The sequence below is a fragment of the Rhincodon typus genome, chromosome 18, assembly GCF_021869965.1.
Source record: "Rhincodon typus isolate 14 chromosome 18, sRhiTyp1.1, whole genome shotgun sequence".
Lineage (NCBI taxonomy): Eukaryota > Metazoa > Chordata > Chondrichthyes > Orectolobiformes > Rhincodontidae > Rhincodon > Rhincodon typus.
In genome coordinates this window covers 28,860,373-28,887,779 of record NC_063349.1, presented here as the reverse complement: position 1 = coordinate 28,887,779, position 27,407 = coordinate 28,860,373, and the positions used below count along the sequence as shown (strand labels likewise).

Here is a 27,407-nt window from a genome sequence, read left to right as displayed (position 1 = left end):
GGAGTCCGAAGAGATAGGAGAGGTGCTAAATGAATATTTTTCGTCAGTATTCACACAGGAAAAAGACAATGTTGTCGAGGAGAATACTGAGATACAGTCCATTAGACTGGACGGGATTGAGGTTCATAAGGAGGAGGTGTTAGCAATTCTGGAAGGTGTGAAAATAGATAAGTCCCCTGGGCTGGATGGGATTTATCCTAGGATTCTCTGGGAAGCTAGAGAGGAGATTGCAGAGCCTTTGGCTTTGATCTTTATGTCGTCGTTGTCTTCAGGAATAGTGCCAGAAGACTGGAGACTAGCAAATGTTGTCCCCTTGTTCAAGAAGGGGAGTAGAGACAACCCTGGTAATTATAGACCAGTGAGCCTTACTTCGGTTGTGGGTAAAGTGTTGGAAAGGATTATAAGAGATAGGATTTATAATCATCCAGAAAGGAATAATTTGATTAGGGATAGTCAACATGGTTTTGTGAAGGGTAGGTCGTGCCTCACAAACCTTATTGAGTTCTTCGAGAAGGTGACCAAACAGGTGGATGAGGGTAAAGCGGTTGATGTGGTGTATTTGGATTTCAGTAAAGCGTTTGATAAGGTTCCCCATGGTAGGCTATTGCAGAAAATACGGAGGCATGGGATTGAGGGTGATTTAGCGGTTTGGATCAGAAACTGGCTAGCTGTAAGAAGACAGAGGGTGGTGGTTGATGGGAAATGTTCATCCTGGAGTTCAGTTACTAGTGGTGTACCGCAAGGATCTGTTTTGGGGCCACTGCTGTTTGTCATTTTTATAAATGACCTGGATGAGGGCGTAGAAGGATGGGTTAGTAAATTTGCGGATGACACCAAAGTCGGTGGAGTTGTGGATGGTGCAGAAGGATGTTGTAGGTTACAGAGGGACATAGATAAGCTGCAGAGCTGGGCTGAGAGGTGGCAAATGGAGTTTAATGCGGAAAAGTGTGAGGTGATTCACTTTGGAAGGAGTAACAGGAATACAGAGTACTGGGCTAATGGTAAGATTCTTGGTAGTGTGGATGAGCAGAAAGATCTCGGTGTCCATGTGCATAGATCACTGAAAGTTGCCACCCAGGTTGATAGCGTTGTTAAGAAGGCGTACAGTATGTTAGGTTTTATTGGTAGAGGGATTGAGTTTCGGAGCCATGACGTCATGTTGCAGCTGTACAAAACTCTGGTGCGGCCGCACTTGGAGTATTGCGTACAGTTCTGGAAGGATGTGGAAACATTGGAAAGGGTGCAGAGGAGATTTACCAGGATGTTGCCTGGTATGGAGGGAAGGTCTTATGAGGAAAGGCTGAGGGTCTTGAGGCTGTTTTCGTTAGAGAGAAGAAGGTTAAGAGGTGACTTGATAGAGACATACAAGATGATCAGAGGATTAGATAGGGTGGACAGTGGGAGCCTTTTTCCTCGGATGGTGATGGCTAGCACGAGGGGACATAGCTTTAAATTGAGGGGTGATAGATATAGGACAGATGTCAGAGGTAGGTTCTTTACTCAGAGAGTAGTAAGGGCGTGGAATGCCCTGCCTGCAAAAATAGTAGACTCGCCCACTTTAAGGGCATTTAAATGGTCATTGGATAAACATATGGATGATAATGGAATAGTTTCGGTTAGATGGGCTTCAGATTGGTTTCACAGGTCGGCGCAACATCGAGGGCCGAAGGGCCTGTACTGCGCTGTAATGTTCTATGTTCTATGTTCTAATTTAAAACATTTTAAAACTTAAAGAAGCAGCACAATCGGGGATAGACAATGAATGTGGGCCTAGCCATTCATGGGTTTCATTTTGACCTCTGTCACAAATCCACAGATTCCCAAATGTCTTGAATATGCTTCCCCACAATCCATCTCCTGTGAATGAATGATTTTAACAGAAAATGTTGTAAGTCGGCAGCTGAAGACACTAAAATGATTTAGCTAGCACTGTGTAGTTCATAAGGGGCGAAGAGAAGGAAATGATCACAATGATTGTGAAGTCAGAGGAAGACACCTGCCCAGCTCTTGTCACTTAATGCCCTTGAATGTCATGTTGGGATCTAAAGCTGGTTTTAGGCCCTAGGTTTGCATGTGAAACAGCCCTGTTCCCAGGGTATGACAATTGCCAAGGACACCTATTTGGGATGGCCACCAAAAATGTCAGAAAGATGACCTAACCTGAATGCAGGTTGGAATTTTTTGAAGAGTCTTTTGGACACAGAACCTTTTGTCTAGAATTTAGGCCTTGTTCTTGCAATATGAGTGCCATGAAGTTCAATTTCTCTTTAACTTGCTACAGATGCCGTGCACTCGTTGGCAATACAAATTTTTGGAAGTCAGTTACACATAAGACGTTATTATTTTTAGACTCCTACGGAAGTCACATTACTACAAAAATATTAACTAGACTAATCAATTAATTGTAAAACCCGCGTTGAAATTCTAAACCAACTAAAATCCATTATTATGAGTTTTAAAATACTGTGAGATTGATTTCAATGACATAAGTTTAAAAATAAGCACGTAAAAGGTTAATAAAATATTTTTATTTTTAAAATCTTCTTCCTACTGCCAAAGGTGTACAATGCGTTTGCAGACCTCTGCCAATGCAGCTCTGAGTTAATCTTCAACAACAAAACAGCTCAGATTGTGTCTCCATGTTGAACAGTCAGGAATGTAAACCAGTTATGAAGGAATTTCAAAGCTGGTTCTCCCCATAAGATTACGCCCACAGAAGGAAAATACCAAAGGGGTCACAATCAATTAAATATCAATGTGTTTTACAGTGATTTACACAAATATGAGATATTTTCTGTTTCATGGTGTTATCTGCAAGAATATTTTCAAAACTAGATTCACTATGTTACCTACAATTTTATGTTTATTGTTATAGTTTTCTCCCATGCAATAAGAAAGGATGGCATTTGTCAGGCCCTGAATCCAGTTATTCATAGACAATAATGTTGATGCCATTTGCTCTGATTTTGATAATTTCTTTAAATATACTTCCAATTCTCACCAGTCTCTCACCTTTGCATGGTTGCTCTCTATCTTTTACCTTACCTTCCTATATTTTTTCCCCACTGCATCTTCAAAAATGGACTTCACACTGATTTCTATTACAATCCCACAGATCTCTCTCTCTCTCTTTCTCTCTTTCTCTCTCATTAATATATTTTACATCTGGTTAGCTACATCTGGTTTGATGAGTTCCATTCAGTTGCCAACACATTTCCTCCACTGGCAATATTGAATAAAGACCTTGACCAGCTTGATATATTTCCTGTATTTCTGTTCCCCCACCCTTCTCGCAGCACAACAGAAACAAGGTCATTCTTTCCCTCACCTATCACCGCAGTGATCTTCTGAATTAACAAGATATTTTTTACCATCGACCATGCGTTCCTACCACCAAGTATATTTCTGTTCCCCTCTCCTCATTGCTTTCCTAATGTATGACTCTTTCCCTCTATCATTCACTCTTCTAGCTTTTGTTTCCTTGCATTATTCTGTTATTATTATAACAGATGCAACGCCTATTTACTCATCTCTTCCAACATTACAATGCAGAGTCCCAAATGCTCCTCGTGTGAAAAAGTAATTAATGTGTGCTTCCTTCAGTATAGTACACTGTCTTCACAAGATCACAAAGTAATTATAGATGAGGAAAACCATTTGGTCCATCTTAGCTCATTTGTATGGAATCTTTTAAAGTCTTCCATTAGAACACTAGAATGATTGCAGGGATTTTGTCGACTGTACTGTATGTTTTGAAGTCTGAATCTTGGCAATGTTCACTAATAGAAAACTTAATGAGAATCATATGTGTTGCCCTCCCTCAAGATGTCAGAATTTCTGCTCCCTCACCACCCCATCTCACATTTGCACCAGAAGATCAGCTGGACCTGCTTGCTGTGGCAGAAGCTGAGGTGTGGCAGTCCACAGCTGGGCCTGCAAATACTCAACTACCCAGAAGTTACTGGCCATGTGAAGGCCAATATGAGCATAACCCCTTATGAGCATTAGCTTTATTGAGGTCTCTGGGAATGATCTTGTCAAAGCTGTTGAGCTTTAGGCATCTTCGTATAATAAATTATCCTCCGTTGACTTCTGGGTGAGAAATGAACAGAAGACAAATATTAGGTTTGTCATTAGATTTATCACCATTATCACATTTTGGCCTAATGCGGTTTCATAATTTGTCAGTGTGATACTGATGTAAAATTTGGCTGAAAGGTTTAAATGTCCTTTATTTCAGCAGGAAGAGAATTGTGAAGGCTGCAACAAAGGCTGTAAATACAGAGAGATGAGATTGTGCAGCATGCAGCTTGCCACTATGATGTTTATGTTATGCCCCTCTGGAGCATATTTTCAGGAGTCTCAGACATATCAAGGCACCTATACCTCTGCTTGGGTATCTGGATTGTAGTTCCTTGTCTTTTAATTATATGTGTCTGACTCAGATGTGGCGAGGTTATTTGGGGTTGAAACAAACCATTACTCTTTCCTTTTCATAATGGAATGCTGTCACGGGATAAATGCATTGTCACAGCAACTCAGGGACTTTATACAGATTTTATATGAACCTGTTTCTGTGATTGGATATCAATCTTATACTTAAGACTTGTATTCTGGTGTCTCAGTGAGAATGTGTAATGCTGTTCATTATACCCTTGATGCAGTAGAAGTTAGTTATTGATGCAAAACTCTGACCGTTCTCGTGCTGGTTGTTAAGGTCAATGTGGAAAATGTACAAGCAAACTGGTGAATTTGCTTATTGCAGCTGTGTTGTTAACTGGAAGATGCAGTCCTCTGTAGTAGAATAGAAGGAGTTAATGGCATATAAATGGGAGGCTGTGACTGCTTGAGAACCACTGGCAAAATGCAATCACCTGTCCCAGTAAGCAGCAGATCCTGTCACTGTGGTCTGCAGAAATCAGTTGTAGACCCCTTCAAGATATGCAACTTGCCTGCTCCAGATCATTTGAAGAAAGTGGCTCTTGGCCTGACATATTGTGCTGGGTAGGGCCTCCGACAAGCAACCCCAAACCTCTGCCTTGCAATAGGTCCAGTTAGCAACCAGTGTTGATTTCTGAGGCTGAGGCTGATGCTGCTATTCTTCCTGCTTTAGCTGTACCTCTATCCAAAAGAAGTCAGCAATAAAAACAATCATGATCAGCAGTAATAGGGCAATATGGTAAAGAATGTGAAAAAAAAATGACCTGGATGCTGGAGACTCCTTTGGCAACCCAAACAGTATGATGGCACACCCACCATCTAATGCAGTCACTCATCCCATTCAGCAATGATTCATTAAGAGCCAGACTGCTTAAAATTACTGTGATGTAGTTTGGCCCAGTTGAATTGCTGACACTATGGCAGATATTGAAGGGGTGATGAGAGAGCAGACATTGAGACATCCTGAAAGTGGGTGACACCATATAGTTCCAACACAATGGGCGTTCAATCAACTGCACATGTTGTGTAGTTGAGATAACAATGGACAGAAGCACGCCAGGATACAAAAATAATGTTTCCTTGCTATTTTAACCAGTGTCCCCACTCCATTCCTTTTTGGTGACGAAACCTAAAATTGGTGCCTTAATTTTTGCTTCTAGTAGTTATGGAGACAAGACAAGAGAATATAATTTTCCCTTTCAACTTAAAACTATGTAAAAAGAAAACAGCAATAATATCTGAGAGTTTTTTTTGATTAACATGTACATTGTCCCTATTTTAATTACTATCGAAGCTTTTTAACTTGGCAAGATCTGATTTTGACAACGTATCAGAAAATGGAAATAAATAGTACATTTCCAAAGAGGCAGATTCACTATATTATCCCAAACTTCACAGTCAGAAACAATGCGTCATGTCTTATGTAATACCCAATAACAAGGTATTCTCTCATTTTAGGAGAAATGTTTGAAAATTCAGATTTAACGTAACTTGATCTGTAAATCATTGATGATTTCTTTTAAATACTCATACCATGCAATTTGCAGTGCAATAATTTTAAAAGTAAATTTGTCTTTTTGCTAAATGAACTTGAAGGGTTAACATTAATACCTTAACAGTTCCTCAACTGGCAGTCTCTTTTTACCTTTGTTGTGATTTGATAGAATTACATTTAATGTTTTGTAAAGGTAAAAATTCAAATCAGGCACACAAATGCGGTATATTCCTATTGCATATTTACTTTTCCCATAGCAATTATGCTAATTTTACTTTTTTAAAAAAAGAGCCAGTTATAATGACAAAATAAGCAAAGAAGGTTGTAGCCATGACAACGTACTTTTGACGCAGACTGCTGCTGAGGAGAATCTGTCGCTATTGCTTCTTTCATGGATAATGTAAAAATTCATTTGTTTTGCCAATGCTTCCTGGATCTAGAATTCCACTTTTTGGGCCTTACCCTAGGTAAGATGTTGCTACAATTATATTTTGGAGTGCTTACTGTGATACGGTGTAACTCGTGAAATACAAATGACTGGTGTAACCTATTACTGAAATAATTACTACACTGTGTAATGTGAGACATCAACGAAATGTGAATCGGGGCTTGTGGTTGCACTGCACTTGTTTCAAATAAACCAGGTCAGAACACTGACAAATTCCTTTCTATCTGCAGCCTGCTGAAGAAAATTGAGAGAGAAACCTGGCGAGAAAGTGGTATTTCTCTAGTAGCTACTGTAACTCGCCTAATGGAAAGGTTGCTGGATTACAGGTGAGACTTGACAGTTCTTGCTTTTACTGCATGTTGAAAAATTGGAAGGTATAATTTTTTTTCAAACTTGAACAGAAAACTATGGTGTTAATTTGTGTATTTACATTGGTAATGCAGGAGCTGAAATTCATATGATTGTATACTGTTTATCATTTTACTGGTTTCTATCTAGCGGATGCACCATTGTGGACACTTACTGTGTGTGCAAACAAACAACTATTACATGGTCAACAAAACATTTTTGACACGATTTTCTTTCTTATTTTGCGTTCAGTGCTATCGTCGTTTTTTTTCCATCGTGTAGAACAATTTCCCTCATGAGTGTCAACGTCCTATTGATATGCTAAGAACTGCAGGGGACACTGGTAATGTGAATAAACTGTAATTGCTTTCCATTTGCAGAGACTGCATGAAAGTGGCAGAGGTTGATGGCAAAAAGATTGGCTGTACAGTTAGCCTGTTGGTCAGTATCTATTTAATTTATCTGTTCGATCCAAAAGGGGTGGTTCTTGAATATAGCAATCATCTCCAAAAATCCTGAATTAAAAAAGACATTTGAATCACTTCTAGTTATAAATTCAATTTGGTAGAGCTGCTTTTTAGGGTATCAACTTTGGCCAGCATTAAGCTACATAACGAGAGTTTAAGCTCACGATTGCCAATGCTACTGAATTTCTGATCTTAGCAAGATCACCAGTGGTTAAATACCAACCTGAAATCTGGTTGTTGGCCACAGGGTAGGAACTGGTGGTTTGCTAGTAGCTCATTTAGGGAGAAAACTGTCTGCCATAGCTTTTCTAAATTATGGAAAAATCAGAGGACTGGGTTGAAAATGGAAAGAAGCATTTTCCTTAAGTCATCAGTGACATTGAAGACTTATGTCGTTAGCTATGGTGCTGCTGTTGTTGCTACCGTAGACAGCGCAACTCGTTCTGTAGTAGCATCTCTTGGTTTGCTACTGTCAAATATTGACCTATGATAGCCTTAAACCTCTTGGTATTAATGACTGAAAAGCTAGCTTTTGAAGTTGGCTTTTGGCCAACTGGAGATTCCATCTGCACAATGGGCAGTGTGTCATAAAAGAAAAGAGGTAATTCAAAGTGTTTGGGGTTTTTTTCCCCTTTAGGGAACAAGGTCTTGGAGATGTCATGCATTTCTTTTGAAATGAAAGGAAGAAGAAAACTTGTCAAGCATGCACAATATATTTATTCATTTTTTAAACTTCAAACTGTTTACTTAATTTTTGCATTATAGGGTTAACATTTAAAGAGATTATCCTGATATTTGAGTATTATTATAATATTCTAGCTTAATTCAGTATGACAGTTCACATGCTGTAAATTCGAAAGAAAGATGCTCAACTGAGAAGCTTGTTTACACTGGAAGGATGGTAAAGAGAAACTTGAAATCTATACCTCTGTTTATTTTCATCCTCGAGCTGTTTGCATCCTCCTTTATACCTCCCCTGCTTTGAGAAACAACCTATGTGAGGGCCAATCAGCTGTAGATGCTTTGGATAAGCTTAGAAAAGCTGTAGATTTCTTGCAATAAGGCCACATCCTTCATTTATATAACCTGTTTATTCATACCAAAGCACCAAAGCATTTTTGTTGATATATTGTAGTTTTGATGATCGTATGATCAAGTGTAGAACTTAGTCTGACGTCCATAGATCACCTTCTAGTGTCGTCAGGAATGTTATTTTTGGCCTGTTTTCATGTGTCATTTCCCTATGGTGAGAAAGTATAACATAGCAACTTGGTAATTATTAACGCTGCATTGTTTGCATTATGGACCACATTATCCCTGAAACAAAAAAGAAGAAAGAAATAAAATAATATTGGTAAATTGGCATGTTAGAATAGAATGTTTTTATTCCAAGGGCCTAAATTTGAATCAGGATGATAGTCTTGCCTTCTTTCTGGAGAAAATGATCCTATGTGATCCTCCTAATCAAGTACAGTACAAAAGTACCCACATTTGGCCACCAATTAGGAAGTCCTACAAGGAAATCAAACAGAGGATCAAGGTAGAAAATGTAAATTCTACAGGGGTGCAAACTGGCTTTCCCCAGCACTATGGGATGAACAGTATCAGGGAGTTGACAAATGTTTAGGGGAGGTCTGGGTGGCATGATTAATATTCTTTCACAGCCGTGCCATTTGTGACATGAAAGGTGGCAAATCAGCTACCTGCCCAGAGCCTAGTTGAGCCACTTAAGGGACGCAACCTGTCTCCACGGACATTTTAATCTATTGGGAAGATCTACTGCTGTGGAGGGGGCTGCCAGGTAAGCCATAACGGCTTCTAAGGACACTTGCACTCTAGCATTCTTCGGCCCAAAGGAGAACTGGCTCTCACTGTGGTAAAGACACGGCGTGCCTCCTGGCCCTGGTCCCGGTCCCGGATCTCATTTCTTTGTCTTTTAGGGAACGTGACCATCAATGTTACCTCATCATCTCAATGCAGCTACAGTAACAATAGTGCTGCCCTATGATTGGCCCAACAGTGTGCAGAGATGAGCAACCATTAGGTACCACTGCCTATTGAAGCAGGGTTCCTGATTGCTTTGGCCCCAGTATTAGGACACCTGATGCTTCTGCAAAATTTCAGCTGTAGGCTAAAGTGAACACATCATTGGCGGAGAGAAGAGGAAACTTTACTCTTCATCTGGACAGTTTCTAATTGTGTGCCTTAGTGGAAATATCCACAAATAAGCCATGACCTTATCACAGAAGGAAAATTTGATATTGGCCTTGCAGACAAGTTAATTTTAACCACTTTGTCGTACAGAACTTGAATAATGTTGGGAAAAAGATCCAGCTATTGATGTTTTTCTTTTTGCACTCAACAAGACAGGCACAAGAATACAAAATGTCAAAGGGAACAATAATTTATACTGCATGAGAAATAATGTTGGCAAATGAACTCTGGTCAGACATTGCTTTGGAAATGTGCCGGGGAATATTTTCCCCAAAGGTTAACATTATTAGTTAGGCCTACATTGTGGTCTGCTTAAGTTTGCTGGAAGCTACATGTATTCGTATGCAGGGCCTGGTTCTCTGTAGGCAGTGTGCTTTTTCAATGAAACAAAAGTTTGAGGGACGCTTTTGAATTCCTTAAGGCACATTTTGACTAATCCGAGACTTTTAAATTTAAACGAAGTTGTGGGGGTGAGAGATCCCCAGTGTATTCTCCATGTTAATGCCTTGACCAAATATGCCTAATTTGGCAACCAATCAGCACCCTGTTTCTTAAGTAGTATAAATTATTATTCTCTTTGAAATTCTTGCATCTGACCTGATGAGTGCAAAACAAAAATCTTCAGCAGCATATCTTTTTCAATAGACTACTTTTATTTTCTAGTTTCTTATTGTATGATTTTTATAGCTCAAGGTTACTATCTGTAGTTTTACTTGAATTATGCCTCATTGATGGTTTTCTCTGAATTAGTATTGTCAACAATGTTTTAATACTTTCTAATAGCAAGTTAATTTTTGCAATCATTTTCATCACCACTGGGGATTTAGAAACAATGTATTGACCTGTATCTGGTCAGCCAAGATGATGGTAGAAATTACAAATGATATTGAACGTCTTCATTTGATGAAAAAGTCTTTTTTAACCTCAGGTTAATATTGAGGCAAGGAAGAGTGTACAGTGGGAAGGAGTCCATCAATCTTTTGCTAAAATGTTGCCAGAGGCTGCATATTTTAAACAGTGGCAAATACATTTCTGAGCATTTCCTCTCCATTGAAAAATTAGTTTTATTTTTCTTATTCATTTATCATGTAAACAGTGTTAGAATGTTAAGTGTACATAATTTCAGACATTTGGATGTTACATTATGGATTTTTTTTGTTTACCTATACAGTGTTTAATTTGTTACAGAACAGAATACAACGTAGATTAATCTTTCTTTTGAAGAGATTCTTTCAGTACTTAAATACTGTCTTAGTAAGGATATCCTGTCACTTCACTATGCTTTGCATTTTTACGCAATCTACAGTATTATTAAATATACAAAAGCTATATTGAGATATTTAATGACAATATTTTGATGAAATTTTACTCAGCATTTGAAATGTGGAGCCACACCAAAACCGAGAATAGAAAGAAATGTATGAATTCTTATTTATAAGTTTAAAAAGAACTCTTACTGTAAAAAATTTTTCTAATAACAGATTTCCAATTGATTTACAGAATTTTTATAAAACAGAAATAAATAAAGAAGAAATGTACATCCGTTACATTCATAAGCTGTATGATTTGCATTTAAAGGCACAAAACTTCACAGGTATGTTGTGGTTTAACAGGGAAATTATATTTGCCTAATTTTTACTTGCTCAATAGTTTTAGTTCAAGTTCTCTAGAATCAGGGTATTAGTTGCTCATGTTTTGCTACCAAGGGTGAAAATTTTACTTGTCTATACCTTTAACTGAGAAAAATGGAACTTGCTGAGTCCCAGATCTGGAAAAGATACCTTTCTTCCAGCTTTTAGGGGCTCCATATAAGTGGGAATTACTGTTATCGTCCTTGCGTATTTGTTGCTTTTGTTTTAATTTAGTGAGCTTGAATTACTTATCAAGATGATTCATCCTTTTTTTTTTGAAAGACCTTATCTGTTCTTTAAGAAGGAGCTGACTGAGTTCCCCCGCTTTACTTGAGGCTGATCATGTGCAATCTTCTCTGAAGTTGCAGATGAAACATACATTTGGACTCACAGTTACATGACATCTAACCTCCAGCATAAACTTCCTAAGTGCACTTAAAGGACATGGGGTTGTAAAGAGGAAAGGAGGAAATCAGGCACTGAGCAATGTTTCAGGTGTCAGGAGTGTGGGATGGAAAAATGGCGAAGTTTTGGAAAGGTTGAAGCTTTTGTAGGTATGAGAATGAGAAGTTAAGAAAAATGTGAGAAATGGTTTTCAGCAAGATGAAATGGGAGTAGAAATCAGTCAGATAGCTGAAATGGAAATGGGTATTGTGGTGATAAACAGGGTGTAGAAACTGACGATCACTTCTTCAAGAGTTAGGCATAGACTTTAACAGTGTGAGACAGTGGAGGACAGGAGTTCAAAATGCAAAAATAGTAAAGTTGGCCCGAAGCTGTTGAGTAAGCAAATGTGTTTACAGTGCAAGATTATGTTGGACATGAGTGTTCCAAAATTGAGAGACTTTATTATAACTAAATATTTCTCAATACTGTTCTCACAATGCACCTGGGCGTGTAATTTAAATTGAACAATTTCCAAGGACTCAGGGCATCGGGGACTAAGTGGAGACAGTAGCTGTGTGCTTTTTGCATCACTTCTTATGAGCTAGAAAAAGCAAAAGTGCTTCTCAGCACTTGAAGGAATCCTTCAAGCTACCTTCTACCAAACACAACCTCTTTCTCTCCATGTGTTAGAAGTGCCAATCTTCCAGTCCTGTCCTTCCTCCCATGATTGCCTTTCTACCCTAACCCCTCACCCTAGTTCCAATCAATTCGTCTTGCTCCTTTGATTGACACTGTTCGTCCCTACCAGAAACTAGCTCTAATCTCACACAACCGCTCACCTCCCAATTGCTGAGGACTTCCGCTTCAGATTTTCTACAACTGCTTGGCATGAAATAGAAAGATAAAGTGACTATATAGTCCTACTGTTCTCCAGGGCCTTCATGATGCCAGCATTTCTGAATCTACCCCACCCTACACATGCCTGATTCCCTGCACTCTACCAACCTTCCTGGGGTTCTACAATCTCCAGCTCAAGCTAAGAAGCAGTCAGTAAACAAGTGATTCATGCATAACCAGATGACTTACAGTTCATCAGTGATTAACCAAGGTTGATGGACAGAATTAAATCATATGCCCTTAGCAAATATATGGAAAATGATTCACACTTGTGGCTCGTGATGCAGAAAGGAAAAATGTTGATGAGGTCAAGGACAGGGTAAAAAATGAAACTGCAGGAAACACAGAAGTAGAAAAAGCATTGAAGGAAATATTCTGGTGACACTGGGGAAGTTGAGTGTGGTTCAGTCATATATGTGACAGGAGGTTGGAATGGCCTGCTTATTGATGGTTGCAGAACATCAAACCTCCAAGTGGGTAACAAGGGTTAATGTATTGTTATTACAACTGAATGACATGTAGTAGATTACTTTCACACAAACCGTCTTGTTTAAGGCAGGATAGAAATGAGAAATGTGAACACGCAGTGGTGACTCATATGATTGAGATTTTGCACTGTGCTAAGACTTTTGAGGACTGTTTGGGAAAAAAAATTAAGGTTTCAAATTGAAGGAGAATTTAGAGTGTACACAGCTGGATTGTTTTTCAAGAGTTAGGATAACAGCAGTTGGTGTGATATTGCATAATTCTAGTTGAAAGCCAATAAGACGGCAATATTGTCATGTTAGATGATTTGGTTACAAATTATATTAAGTTGTTTACACCAAAGCCCCTTTACCTGCTAAGAATACCCACACTACATTGTTCAGTACATAGAATCATAGAATCCCCTAGTACAGAGTCAGGCTATTCAGCCCATTGAGTCCACACCAACCCTCTGAAGAGCATTCCACCCAGCTCCACCCCTCTACCCTATACTTGTCGTTCTGCATTTCCCATCACTAATCCATCTAGCCTGCACATCCCTAGACGCTATGGGCAATTTAGCATGGCAAACGCTTCTAACCTGCAGATCTTTGGACTGTAGGTGGAAACCCATGCAGCCACAGAGGAGAATGTGCACACTCGACACAGACAGTCACCCAAGGCTGGAATTGCACCCGGGTTCCCTGGCCAATAGAAAATGTTGACTGCCCCATGGGTTGCTCCCTATTAATATGCATGAATTAGAAAATAATTGCATTTTACTATAATGTTTAAAGATAAAAATGAAGGTAGAAGCCACTTTCCATGCACCTTATTTGGTTATACTTCGAAGCATATTTTGAACTTAATCAGATGATTTGCAACATTTTCAGTTTTCACGACTTTCATAGCTCTCATAGAGTCTCTACATAGCAAAATTCAACAGTGAAAATTCTCAACACTTTCAAAGCAATACAATGAGGTGCAATTTCTTTTTCCATCCTAAGAGAATTTCTACAACTAACACCATAGGTCAAACTAATCTTGGTTCAACTGTAAGCCATAAACATTTTTGAACCTCCTGCACATGCCTAATAATTTGGAAAAAGTCCCTGACAGCTCATTTACTGAAATGTTTATTTTACTTTTTAAATGTATCGTCCGACTTGGGAGTAGATAATGCATTTCAAAAGGGTAAAGTCAGTTTTGTTTTATTAAAAATGAGCAATACTCATTTATTATTTTTAATACTGGACAGGATGCTACAAATTTTGACTGGCCAAAAGGCATGGATTCCCTAGTCCATATAGTCAGAGGACAGGCTTGAAAAATTATAATCCAAAATCATATGATGACACATACCAACAAATGATCCCATTTAGCAGGCAAAATAAATGAATATTGTATTATTCATTTAACTTTTTATTTTAATGTTATGAAACATTGACATATTTAAAGATTTTGTTTTATTTTGTAACTTAACTTGTGGTTTCTCATTTGGGATATATCTGTTCAACACTATTCTGTAACACAGAAGCTGCGTACACTCTGCTTTTGTATGATGAGCTCCTGGAGTGGTCAGAGAGGCCACTGCGAGAATTCCTTCATTATCCAATGCAGACTGAGTGGCAGCGCAAGGAGATTCTTCATCTCACCATCATCCAGAACTTTGACAAAGGCAAAGTAAGTTCAGCAATAGCAGTTTGTGTCCGTACGCTAAACTTTGCTATCTGTTTTTGCATTTGACCTCCACTCACTGCTGTGCAAAGCAAATTACAAACATTCATCTGCTCTCTCTCTCTCTCTCTGTCTGTCTCTATTATTTTCAGTGCCCTTAAACTTTTAAAAACCCAATTCTCAACCATTTCATTCATAGTTTTTCTTTAATCTCTCTTTGCCTGGGCTGGGGCTTAGCAATTGCAAAGTCCTAATCAAATGTTGCTAATGTGTTTATGAATTTATTGCTTCATTGTGTCCTTTTAGTCTGGTTGCAGTTTTTCTATGTTTCTGTTCTAGAATTTACTGTGTGCATGAAAACTGAGGGCTTTGCAAACCTAAGAAGGCAGCTTTGCAAACTGATAATAAATTTATGCCTTCTGCATGGCATTTCATCAAATGTATTTCCACGTTTGTACATGTGTAGATGTTAAAGCACTGGAACATTTATTAGTATCCAGAATGCATCGTCTCCCCTGCCATTCTGCTGCCATTCTCTTCATAGATGGCATTTCCCTGTTCAATGTTCACTGTCTATCATTGCAGTGTGCTCTTTGCTGTAATAGAGTCAAAGGTTATTGAGATTTATGGTTGAATTTTACAAGTTCTTCGTTTTTAAAAGCTCATTGCATTCTTCAGAGATATAATTATATATTGTACTTCTTATAAAATAAAAATGTATCATGGTTAATACTGACTATTTTATGGGTATTAGTTCAAATGCTTTGAATTGATATTTTTAGTTCCTGAAATATATTTCACCAACATATGTTGTTCTAGGATAACATTTGCAGTGCTTGAAAAATATTCCTTTCTACGCCATAATCCCCATTAAACTGCTGACCACTCCTGGCTTCAAGGTTATCTGATACTATTAATGTTCCTCTTCTTTAAGATATTTTACCCTTTTCAAAACTGTGGTCATCACACAGCTCGTCAAAAAACAAATTCTTGAGCATTTTATCCTTGCTAACTATTGCCCCTTTTTCAAGCTCCCTTTCCTGTTCAAATTCTTTGCATATGCTAATACCTCCCAAATATTTGCACATTTTTTCATGAACTACTCATTTGAATCCATCAAGTCAGTTTTCCTCCCACCACAGTTGAAATTTTCTTCACCAAAGTCACAACTTAAGTCATTTGTGGCTGTGACCATGGTAAATAATCCCTCCTCATCCTCCATCTACGTACACCTTTTGATATAGTTTGTTACACTATCTTTTTTCTCAAGGGCTGTTCCATTCTAACTACTTCATTGTAGCTTCTGTAGCATTACCTCTGGTGCCCCTCAATGATCTGTCATTGGCTTCCTCATAATTCTCATCTTCATGTTGTCTCTTGGTGAAATGATTCAAAAAGACAGCATCAATTTCCTTATGTGCACTGACAACATCAAAATCCTCCTCTTCACTGCAACTTTTAACAACTCCACTGTCTCCAAATTATTAGACTGCTTATCCAACATCCAGAACTGCATGAACAGAAATATCCTTCAACTAACTGTAGCGAAGACTGAATCCTTTAGCTTCAAAGCCAAATGTAACCTCATTCCAAAGCCACCAACTCCATTCTTCTCCCTGCTAATTGTCTGAGGCTGAACCACACAGCTCATGCTTAATGTTATATTTTGCCATGAGCTGATTGCTGAAACTGCCTATTTCCACCTCTGTAACAAAAGACTAACTGCCCCCTCTGGTCTCTCTCCCTTCCCCCACCCTCATCCTCTCATTAACTCATATTCTGCAAAAATCCTGATCCATGCCTTATTATTTCCTTAAGACATGGGTGAGATTTGACTATATCCATACACTGCTGGCTAACCTCCCACATTCTACCCTCCAAAGTCATTTTTGCACGTAATCGCTCTGCTCGCTGATCTAACTTGGTTCACTATTAAGCAATGCCTCAATTTAAAACCCTCATCTTGTTCTCAAATCCCATCGTGGCATATATTTCCCTATCTCGGTAATCTTCTTCAACTCTAAACACCTCTGAGAAATCTGCCATCTCCATTTCTGACTGCTCATACATCTCCAATTTTAACCATTCCACCCATGTTTTTAACTGCCTCACCTTGAAGCTCCAGCATTTCTTCCTTAGACCACTTTACCTTTGATTCCTCAGTTAAGATGCTACATAAAATCTACTTCTTTGTCCAAGCCCTAAAATTTCCGTATGTCAGTGTGTCATTCTCTTTCCGTAACCTGCCTTGGAAGGACCTGCAGATAATTTAGGTGTATGATGCTATATATTGATTCTTGTTGTCGTGAGTGAATTGTCGCTGAAAGAATGTGCATTTCAACCAAATTGTTACGTTTATAACCATTCGAGTCAACATGTAGTTTATCCATAAATGATGTATCTGCAGAGATTCCATCTTTTCGATCAATGATTTTCCTTCAGTTCCTATCATTCAATGAAGTGTAGCAGTTACCTGTGCACTGTAAGGTAATGTCTTTATACTTTTTGTGCTATTACAATGGAAGTCAAACCTGATTTTCATGGTAATTCTGGAGCTCCAATGTTAGATATTGCACTTTTGATATTTGAGGCTAATGCTGAATTGTAGAGATACCTAAGATGTCTAAACTACAACTTAATTGCTTTGGCGAATTGGTCAAAGAAACCAAAGCAACTGAATTTTATTTGTGCCTTTTAGTTGGTTTTGTATGATCAAAATTTCTGGGCCTGAACTTTGGAAAGGTCACTTCCTATTTCTATAGCATCATCCTTGATAACTCTTAAGCCTCACCACTAAGATCTCTTCACATTTGCCGCTTGAATTATCTGAAAATTATGAATAACTAATGTAGCTACCTTTTGTCTACTGTCATAATTCTGTCATAATGGCTAAAGCCTTGGACAAATCTAGTCAGAATTTCAATGCAATAATAGCAAAATAATAGCAATTTGCAAAATTATTCACAGCTGCAGCTGTAAATTTGGATGTGTGAAGGGAGATCACCTTGCAGTGGGACAGGAAGATTGAGCTTTTAAAAAAATGTAAAGGAATGCAGACAATTAAAGGGAAGAAAAGAACAAGAAGATAAAAGGCATTTTAGCTTTTAGAAACACTTCAAGAAAATCTCAACAGATTGGCAGATTTTGCTCACGTTAGCAAGAATGAAAACTAAAAAATAACTGGCAAAAGTGAAAAAAGAAAATCAAAGGTATGAGCATGTGCGTATGTGAATGAGGCAGCCCAGCTCCCACTGTCTGATGATGGTTGGTGAATGGGTAGCTATGTGAAGTGTTTCCAGGAGTTGATGGTCTGTTTGACACTCAGTCAACATTGCAGACTACCTGCAAAGAAATGTTCGGCAGGTTTAAGGTTAAATTTGGTGGTTGTGCTGACTTTGTTGTATGTTAACCTTTGGTGTCCTTGAAGCAAACGGCTCATCTCTGCATCTGGTTCCTTGCTGACCAAGAACCTATGAAAATTTGTTCACACGTTGTCTTGGGATAAGTTGAATTTTCTTACAAACACTAATTACTTTAGTCAAAAATGTTCAGCTTTTTATTTACAAGTTTTATGAAAAAAGTATATTTTTGGGAAAACAAAATTGGTCATTATCATGATAGTGTGTCAGGGGACTGGCAGATCTGGTTGGTTACAGATTAGCAGATACAGCTTATCAAGCTGTAGATATGTTAAATCGACCCATTCAGACATGTTACAACAAATGTCTGGGGCAGATGAGACCTGAACCTTGACATTCTAGCCCAGAGGACTAGCAATGCTACCATTGCACCACAAGAAACCTCTTATCAAGCTATAGATACTTTCCAAATCATTCTGTTCAGAGATGGTTTTACTCCTACTTCTGGAACAGGTGGGGTTTGAATCCAACCTCCTGGCTCAGAGATAAGACACTGTCACTATATTATAAAAGACCTCTCCTCAAGCTATATCCTTATTGATCACTTTGGCATGTGATATTTTGTGCAATAGCCACATGGCATACTACAATACGGGTGACAATGAAGTATACTCCTATGCTACACTTAGTCAAACCTTAAGCATCATTCATATAACATCTGTCTGTTACCACAAACTGCTTATGGTTGTCAACCCCTCCTCATTAATCCACTGCACTTCTGTAAAAAAGGTTCTGAGGATACTGGCAAATGGACAACAGGTAGATATGTGGGATTGTCACTGATGAACATATAGGGCAACATGGTAGCTCAGTGATTATCACTGCTGCCTCAGCGCCAGGGACCTGGGTTTGATTCCACCCTTGGGCGACAATCTGTGTGGAGTTTGCACATTCTCACTATGGTGAGGTTTCCTCCGGGTGCTCTGGTTTCCTCCCACAGTTCAAAGGTTACGTGAATTGGCCATGCTAAATTGCTCATAATTTCTGGGGATGTGTAGATGAAGTGGATTAGCCATAGGAAATGCAGGGTTACAGACATAGGATGGGAGGGTGGGTCTGGGTGGAATACTGTTCAGAGGGTCAGTGTGGACTCAAAGGGCCGAATGGCCTGCTTTCACACTGTAGGGATTCTATTATTCTAAGTAATGTAAACATAAAGGTAAATGATCACAGGTTAGTTTTTAGGCTTGTCCCTGATAACGTAGTTGGCATTAAAAATGTTGAAATTGAATCTTCTCACCTAGCCCTTTGAAGATAGTGCTATGTGTTCCTCAATGTTAAACACATCTGAACATTCGTTAAATATCAGTGTGAAATACACTGCATATATTGGACACTGAAGCACTGGAAGGTTGGGTGTACAAACTTGAGTGCAGCTGAATATTAGATGCGTTGCATTACAGGCAGCTTGAGCAAAACAGCCTCTTTTGTGCAACTATGCAACTTAATATCTGCATGATCTTCAATTTTCTGATTGAATGTGCTATGCATGGATGATGACAAAGATAAAATCAGCTTTTCACAAAAAGTTGACAGGGATTCGATCCATGAAGGCACCTCATGTTACCCTAATAAAACACAGACCATTCTTCATGAATTAAACAATTGTCAAAAATAACTTGTGCCTTTTAGAGAATACTCAACACAAAAAATTCATGATTTAATTTCAGGATTAATGAAGCAAACGCCGCTTCATACTCACCTCTGGTCACTTTTAAAATATAATTCCTTTTCCCAATAATTGGATTTCAAGCTTGAAGTTTGCTTTTCTAAGTCTTGATTTTATGTTTTAAGTTTCAAATTTGTTCTATTGCTTAGTGATATCAGATGTCAAACATGAAAATCTATGTCAAGCTGATTTGCGATGAGTCATCCCTGCATCTCATTCCTTAATTTCAATAATAATTTAAGTCAAAACTTCAAAATGCATTCCACAGGTGTCAATAGGTAATATCTCAATACCCTTCACCTTACATCATGGCATTGAATTCTGTTCTGTTTTCAGTCTGGGCTGTTAATTTAAACCCCACTATTTGCAGATTGCATTTAATTGATACCAAGCTGCTCAAACGTGAATACTTCTTGTTGACCTATTACCTTTGCATCTTTCAAGCACAAATGACTGCATTGGTAGCAACGTCATTTGACATTGCTCTTGACATTGCAAACAAACCTATTCGCCAAGCCCCAGTTTTCTCAAGGCCTTAAGTCTATAATTTCTGAAGTACCATTAACTAACTAACAAATCACCATGGTATCGGGATGCATACCATTCACTTGTATGATTATCCTTCATCTTAGTGGTACATAAAAGGCCAATAGTATAGAGCCTGTTATCACAAAGTGTGTGAAAGACTATATGGACAAGCATCCTGGATCTGCCTTTGACCCAAGAACTGATACCTGATCCTCAGGTCATGAAACAATGTGGTCACTTAGGAAAGCTATGAGTGAAGTAGATTAGTGCGTAATGCATCCAAACTATTAATGGAAGCAAAACCAGAGGGCCACTGGAATGTGTCCAGCCCTTAAGCATATAGGTGTAAATCAGCTGCAGGGTCCAAATATCAAACAAGAACAGTACACAGCTTAATTTCCGTTTTGTGCTGTTTATTTTGTGCTGCCAACTATCTGACCTTTGGAAACCCACAAAATCCGTGCTGATATTCTGTTTGTCCAAGAAGGTGTGGAGATGCACACACTAAGGAAGCATGCTCCTTGTTGTAAATTCAGACAGATTAGGCATAGCTTGGCAAGAGGTAAGTCACAACAATCCCAGTGTGTACAGGGAGATGACTAGAGTTTAACCAACTAAAGCCATGCAGCCTATTAAAATAGAACTTCTTATTTGCCGAGCTAGAACCATCCTAGCTGACAGGGAATTTGCTTTCAAACTTGTATGGAATGGGAACAATTCTGTCTCACATTCAAGAGACAAGGTTCCATTAATGACCCAAGGTAGCCAGTAAAATATCACTAATGATCTAGATTGCTGCAAACCTACATTGCTCAGGTATCAGGTGATTGAATCTGATGCAAAGGGTTGACTAAGTTTGGAATGTCCAGCAGCAGGCACATCCTTTGGAAGGTGCTTTGACTTAACAAAACTACATTGCCTATCTTTTCCTCACACTAAACCCACTCCACACTTTCCCTTTTTTAGAAGATATCAGAAATTATTAGCTATGTGTGCTTTATGGGCAGCAGAGACTGGATGGCCTTTATCTACTCTGACCAATCTTCCTTTTTGTTACTTCAATTATGATGCTACACAGATATTTTTATTGGTTTTCATTTTGTCTTCACAAAGAGTTTTCTGTATTAGTAGAGGACAAAAATGGGCTCTCTTTTGTTCTTTTGTAGTGTTGGGAAAATGGAATTATCCTTTGCCGGGAGTTGGCAGACCAATATGAGAGCTTCTATGATTACCGCAATCTGAGCAAGATGAGGGTAATATATCATTTAACAATTACCCTTGAAAAATAATAAAACATAGCAAGTATACCATACGACATCTGGTAACAGCGGGGACTTGGTGTGCTACAACTGATATACCATTCATGCAGTTCTATTTGTGCATTCATTATTCAGATGATGGAGGCTTCTTTCTACGATAAAATAATGGATCAGCAGCGTTTGGAGCCCGAGTTTTTCAGGGTTGGATTTTATGGGAAAAAATTTCCGTTCTTCTTAAGAGTGAGTACATGATATAAAATGTATGTGATTTAAAATTAGAAATTCATTTGCCAAAAATACAATGTAAATGTGTAAAGGTAGTAATTAAACTTTAGTGAATGGTTCATTTGTTAAAGATTTTGTTAGCAAATGATGAGTCTTGACAGTATAATAATTGCACAGAAAGAAGAGCATTTGTCTGAGTAAGAAGTATTGCTTTAATGTGATATGTGGGCTGATCAGCGCTGAGCATGGTATGTAACAGAATCAGGAGGGGAAAAAAGAGATTCAAAGCTAGATTCTCAAACACCAAGAACCAGCTTTTTAATTATGGAGTACAAAATATAAATCTTAAACCAATGTGTCATGAGACATAATTTTCCCCACATGATCTTGAATCACAATTTTGTATTCAAAGTGATTGTGGGTTATACAGATTTGTAAAAGTGATATTCTTCACTCCAATTGAAATATTTTACATGCACATTAAGGATTGAAATAACTGTGATTCACATTCAACTTTTTTTTAACAAATTAAGGTAAATTTTGAGTGTCATTACTTGTCATATTTGGGGTGGGAAACGTATCAAAATAGGATTGGTGGAGTTACCGTCACATCAACACCAGCAATGCAATCAGTGCATTTTTAAAGGTGCATATTACCATGCGTTCTTAATATTTGCCATTTTAGTTTAAGTCAGAAATCACACGACACCAGGTTATAATCCAATAGGTTTATGGCTTCGAAAGCTTGTGTTTTTAAATAGACCTGTTAGACTATATCCTGTTGTCGTGTGATTTCTGACCTTGTCCACCCCAGTCCACCACTGGCACCTCCACACCATTTTAATTGGGCACTGATGGAGCTGAAGTACAGGTGAGGGAGGAGAAGTGGCTTAGTCAATTGTTGCATTGGCGCACACTCCTCCCAACAGAGGAACAGGAATCTTCCTCTGGGTTCGACAAAAATAATCTGGGTGCTTGCTATCACATTGAACATTCTCTTTAAAATACAGTCACTTTCTGTGGCCAGATTTTTGTTTGGCATGTGTTCCTTTATATATCTTTTGCATGGTCTCACATGCATATTAACACAAAACAAAACCGGCAGGGAACTTTCCAGGTTTTGCACGTTCACAGCTTAGTGAAAACGTTGATCCACTCCCCATCTGCACCCACCTCAAACATACAATTTACCTTGCTAGTGGTAGTTCAAGTGCAATTCCTGTGAAGCCAGATCCACAAAATAATGCCTTGGAAGAATATTTCTTTGAAAGAATGAAGTGCTGCCTTATTGCTCTACCAGATGATTGGCAAAAGATCAAAATCAATTCTGTTGTTTGCACAAAGAAAGAATCACTTTCATAACACACAACACTGTGAGGGACACATCTTTCAAACTGTAACTGAGTTCTGAGTACAGCAGACTGAAACTACAACAAAGAGTCTAGATATGGTTTTGCATCTCCTTTCTACAAGTGATGAATCCTGGAGATGAGTTTTCCACTGTTGGAGGTAAAATAACAATTGAAGACCAAAACACATCAGCCACCAGCAGTTCAGAACATGGAAAAGTGCCTGAGAGCAAGGTCAGCCAATTGGCTTCCTGTCTGTGGATACATCTGCTATGATCTGACCCAAAAAAGGGTGAAAGCGAAGCATTTTCTGCACTATGCTGAAAACAATCCAGAATAAGTGGATTGTGTGTCCTTCTAAGTTATCAAGTCAACCTGACAGCTGCAAGGAGATCAGCATTGAATATTGACCTTGCAGCAGGCTATCTTTTAACTGAGGAAATGATGCATCAGACAGGAGGATGAGAATCTAAAAGGAAAACTGGCAATTAGTATTTACTTAGTCTAATTAAAATGGTTTGTGTCTTTTTCTAAGTTAAGGAGGAGGAAGACAATGAATTGATTTTTTTTATATAATCGATGATTGGTCATGATTCCGTTATGATTTTGTTAGTTTTCAAACCAGAAGTCTTAACCAGTGGATTTTTATGTTTTGAAAATGTCAGAAACTATTAATAAACAATGCAATTAATGTAATGAAATCTACTTTGATATTTCTATTTCACTCATATACATATAGATATATACATAAGAATGTTTGTATTGTCCCTCACAATCATTGCATTTATCAGATTTTTTTATTACATTCCCATCATCTTTAAACCTAAGAACCTAATTGTGTATGAGGTTGTGGGTGGATTATTAAAGCCCACACTCAATATAATTAATTCAGAGCACACTTGCCTTGACCCCTTTTGCCAGTCTCAATATTACCATGTTATAAATCAATGTTTTTGAGAGATTATTTCACAAATCTTGTATTCTGAATTTATGTTTTTTACTGCATGTCACATAGTCAGAGCACCGTGGAGTTATGCTACTTCAGGACTTGTCACTCAAAAGCAAAGACCATATATGTTTACCTTTTTGTAAGGGGCTTCCTATGTTCTCACTTCAGTGTGTTTTTGAGGATTAGAGAAGATAGGTGGGTGACCTGTTCCCAGAGCCCTTTGCCAATACTGCTCTAAAACTGGCAACACACGTGAAGAGAGGTTCAGTGTGACTGCTTTTCCATTTTCCTCTTCTCCGTTATAGGCAGCAACTACTTCTGATTGTTGTTTAACTGTAGATCAGAATCGTAGCTTTTAGAAGAACAACTCAAAATTATTATACACAAGATTGAAAATCCTCATTCGATTCAGGCCTTCTGACCATAGTCTTCATTTTATTCTCTCCCCAAATGCCTCTGCAATCCATTTTCTATGACTTGCTTCCACTAATTTCATGGTTTCTTTGTTTCTTAGTTTGCAACATTTATTCCTGACACATTTCAGACTAGTCTCCCTGTTATTTGTTTTCCAGATTAACTTTGTGGATCCATTTGTTATTCTGTTTGTGATCCTAATGCAGTTATCATCACACTGCACATGCCTAGATATCACTTACTTTCTATACGTGTTGTACTCTTTCACATGTGTAGAAAACAGTGAAGCTTGAAGCACATCGTATTGGCTGCACTCAGGTCCCTGGCCAGTTATTGGCAGGTGGGTTTCAACATACATTCAAAATGTATCTACTGCAGCGATAAACAGTATAAGTTTTAGACTCCTAGGCTTCATTAAAATCATATTGGTTGGTTTCCCACTTGACTTGCTGACCCGTTAGCTAATTGGAGTGCAATTCGTGTATGATGACTTCAACGTGGTTGTGCACTTCAAGCAAAGTGACGATCCCCTGTTGAAGCGATGGAAGAAGAAACTACTGCAAGTTGTATTGCACCTGGAAGTTGTACGAATGAGGAGGGATATTTTCTCTGCATCCTATACCAAGAAAGATCCAAAAACCCCAACTTCAGAAGGCGTCATGAGCGACTTTTAAGGAGGTCAGTTCCAGGATAATCGCTGCCAACATCGGAAATTGCTGCAGGAAGCTCTTCAATTAACTTAAGAGGCAAGGGTGGTTCCTCAGTTTTCCAGTCAATGTATAACAAGAATGTGAGTAGACCACCATCCCTTATGGTGCTGTTGGAATTGGAATAGCAAGTACAAATGATCACTGTCCATGTATACACCTCAGAGGAGTAGATTCTTTCTGCGGATATACAGTCACATATTCCATCACTCCCAAGTACTAACACAGATATATTCACCGTGGCTGGGTCAGGGTATGAGGCAGAGGATTCAATACAGAGTGAGCATTCAGCGCTTTTGAGCAGTCACAAGAATTTTTCATCAGAACATGCGGTCCTTTCACAGCTCTGTTAAAGAGGACAGATTTGAACGTCAGGGACATACAAACAAGAAACAAGAATAGGCCACCTAGCCCTTTGAATTTGCTCTGCCATTCAATAAGATCATGGCTAATCTGATTTTAATCTCAACTATACTTTCCTGTGTATACCGGAAATCTTACATCTTCTTGATAATCAAGAATCTATCTACCTCTGCCTTAAAAACAAAATCAATGATTCTGCATCCGCCACTTTGAGGAAGGGAATTCCAAAGACACTCAACCCTCTGGGAGAAAAGATGTTTCCTCACCCGTCTTCAATGGGAGAACCCTTATTTTTAAACGATGACACCTATATTTAGATTCTCCCAAAAGAATCCCAAGCTTCCTCCTTGAATTCCCTAGAGGAATCATCCTTTGGACATCCAGCCAGTCCAGTCAGCTCAGGATCTTTGCTGTTTGAAATAAGTCACCTTTGGCTCTTCTAAACTTTAAAGGGTACAGGCCTAGCTTTCATCATAAGGCAATCTGCTCATTCCAGATATTTGTCTAGTAAACGTTGACTGAACTGCTTCCGACGCATTAACATCTTTCCATGTGTATGATGACCAGGGTCTCACCAATGTCCTGTACAGCTGAAGTATAAACTCCCCACTCTTCGAGGACTCCAAAAATTAGAAGAAAATAAACTCATTTTGCTCATGTAATTATTATCAGGGCTGCACAAAATAAGTTCAGAGAAGTTTACTTCCAGCCCGTGCATTGTTACCTGTCAGATCATTATTAATTTAAAGTCTACCCTTGGAGAATATGGCTACACCTAGGGACAGTGCAACTGGACCCTCATGACAACTGAAGATGCTGCTACTGCTGTGCAGACTCTAAGCTCAGACCTGTGCTCTGCCTTGGAACCATACATAATCAGAACATAGGCCACAAGCATTTCTGCAGTTTGTAGTCCCACAGTATAGTGAAATGCTGAACCTCAACCCCACAAGATGAATGATGAGCTGCCTATCAGCAGGATGCCATCTCATGTGCTTTGATGCTGTCCACTTCACCTCCCCCAACTCCTGCACACACTTTCAATCATCTTCTGTTCTGTTTCGTGGCACCTTAATTTGAGTTTGTTTTTGTTCTACTCAGTTCTCAATACTGCTTCTAAAGGCTAACTTTTTAAAGCACAGATAGGACATGCAGCATTAATGCGGGTGCTACAGGCCATATGTTTCTTGCAGCACTCAACTATTCTCACTAGCCTGGAAAAACAGCAATAGCTTTCTGAAGAAGGGTCCAGACCCGAAACATCAGCTTTCCTGCTCCTCCAATGCTGCTTGGCCTGCTGTGTTCATCCAGCTCTATACCTTGTTATATCAGTAGCTTTTGCTGCTTCAGTAAAATTGACTGCTCAAAGTAAGCCCTGAATGAAGGCCAATGACATGAAGTTACAGTGAACTTCAACTTGCTATTATTTGATTGAGCTGCAAGTACAACCATCATTGGTACAGCAGAAGACTGGCTGACATGCAAAGATTTTCCACTTTTTCCTCCTGGCCATTGCAGATTTTTTTTTGTGAGCTCTCTGTTCAGTAGTTCCGTGACTGTAAATGCAATTGTCACAGTCACACAGTAAAATTTTTCCCCACCTCCCCACACATCTTCCTTTTGTAAGTTCCTGTAGCATTTAACGCAACACAGCCTTCTCCACCTGTCACTGATCAGGTCACTGATAAAACACATATTTTCCTTAGATTGTGTTGTACTGTGTTCACTGTCTGTCTGATAATTGCTTCCTCATCTTTCATCTCTAACAGAACAAGGAGTTTGTCTGTCGAGGACATGATTATGAGCGATTGGAGGCCTTCCAACAGCGAATGTTGAATGAGTTCCCACATGCAATTGCTATGCAGCATGCCAACCAGCCTGAGGAGACCATTTTTCAGGCTGATGCACAGTGTATCCTAAGAAACCCGTGCAATAGGTCAGAAGTGAACCTGAAGGAGTACTGTGCAGATGAGTTGTCTTAAATTAATTTAAATATTACATTTGTTATCGGACATTATAGTAAAGCCTAGATAGACAAAGTAATTTAAAAATGAAG

The 27,407-nt window shown here is 38.7% G+C and overlaps 1 protein-coding gene across 5 annotated transcripts in view; it reads left to right on the top strand.

Annotated features, from left to right (window-relative positions):
- Positions 1-27,407, top strand: part of LOC109917580 (dedicator of cytokinesis protein 4) — a 410,977-nt gene that overhangs the window by 307,716 nt on the left and 75,854 nt on the right. For all 5 annotated transcript variants that reach the window (XM_048607674.1, XM_048607672.1, XM_048607673.1 and 2 more), the window contains 7 exons: positions 6,614-6,709; positions 7,112-7,172; positions 10,913-11,006; positions 14,327-14,475; positions 21,252-21,338; positions 21,480-21,584; positions 27,121-27,262. In XM_048607674.1, coding sequence (XP_048463631.1) covers positions 6,614-6,709; positions 7,112-7,172; positions 10,913-11,006; positions 14,327-14,475; positions 21,252-21,338; positions 21,480-21,584; positions 27,121-27,262 — 734 coding nt within the window. The remainder of the gene's footprint in view (positions 1-6,613; positions 6,710-7,111; positions 7,173-10,912; positions 11,007-14,326; positions 14,476-21,251; positions 21,339-21,479; positions 21,585-27,120; positions 27,263-27,407) is intronic.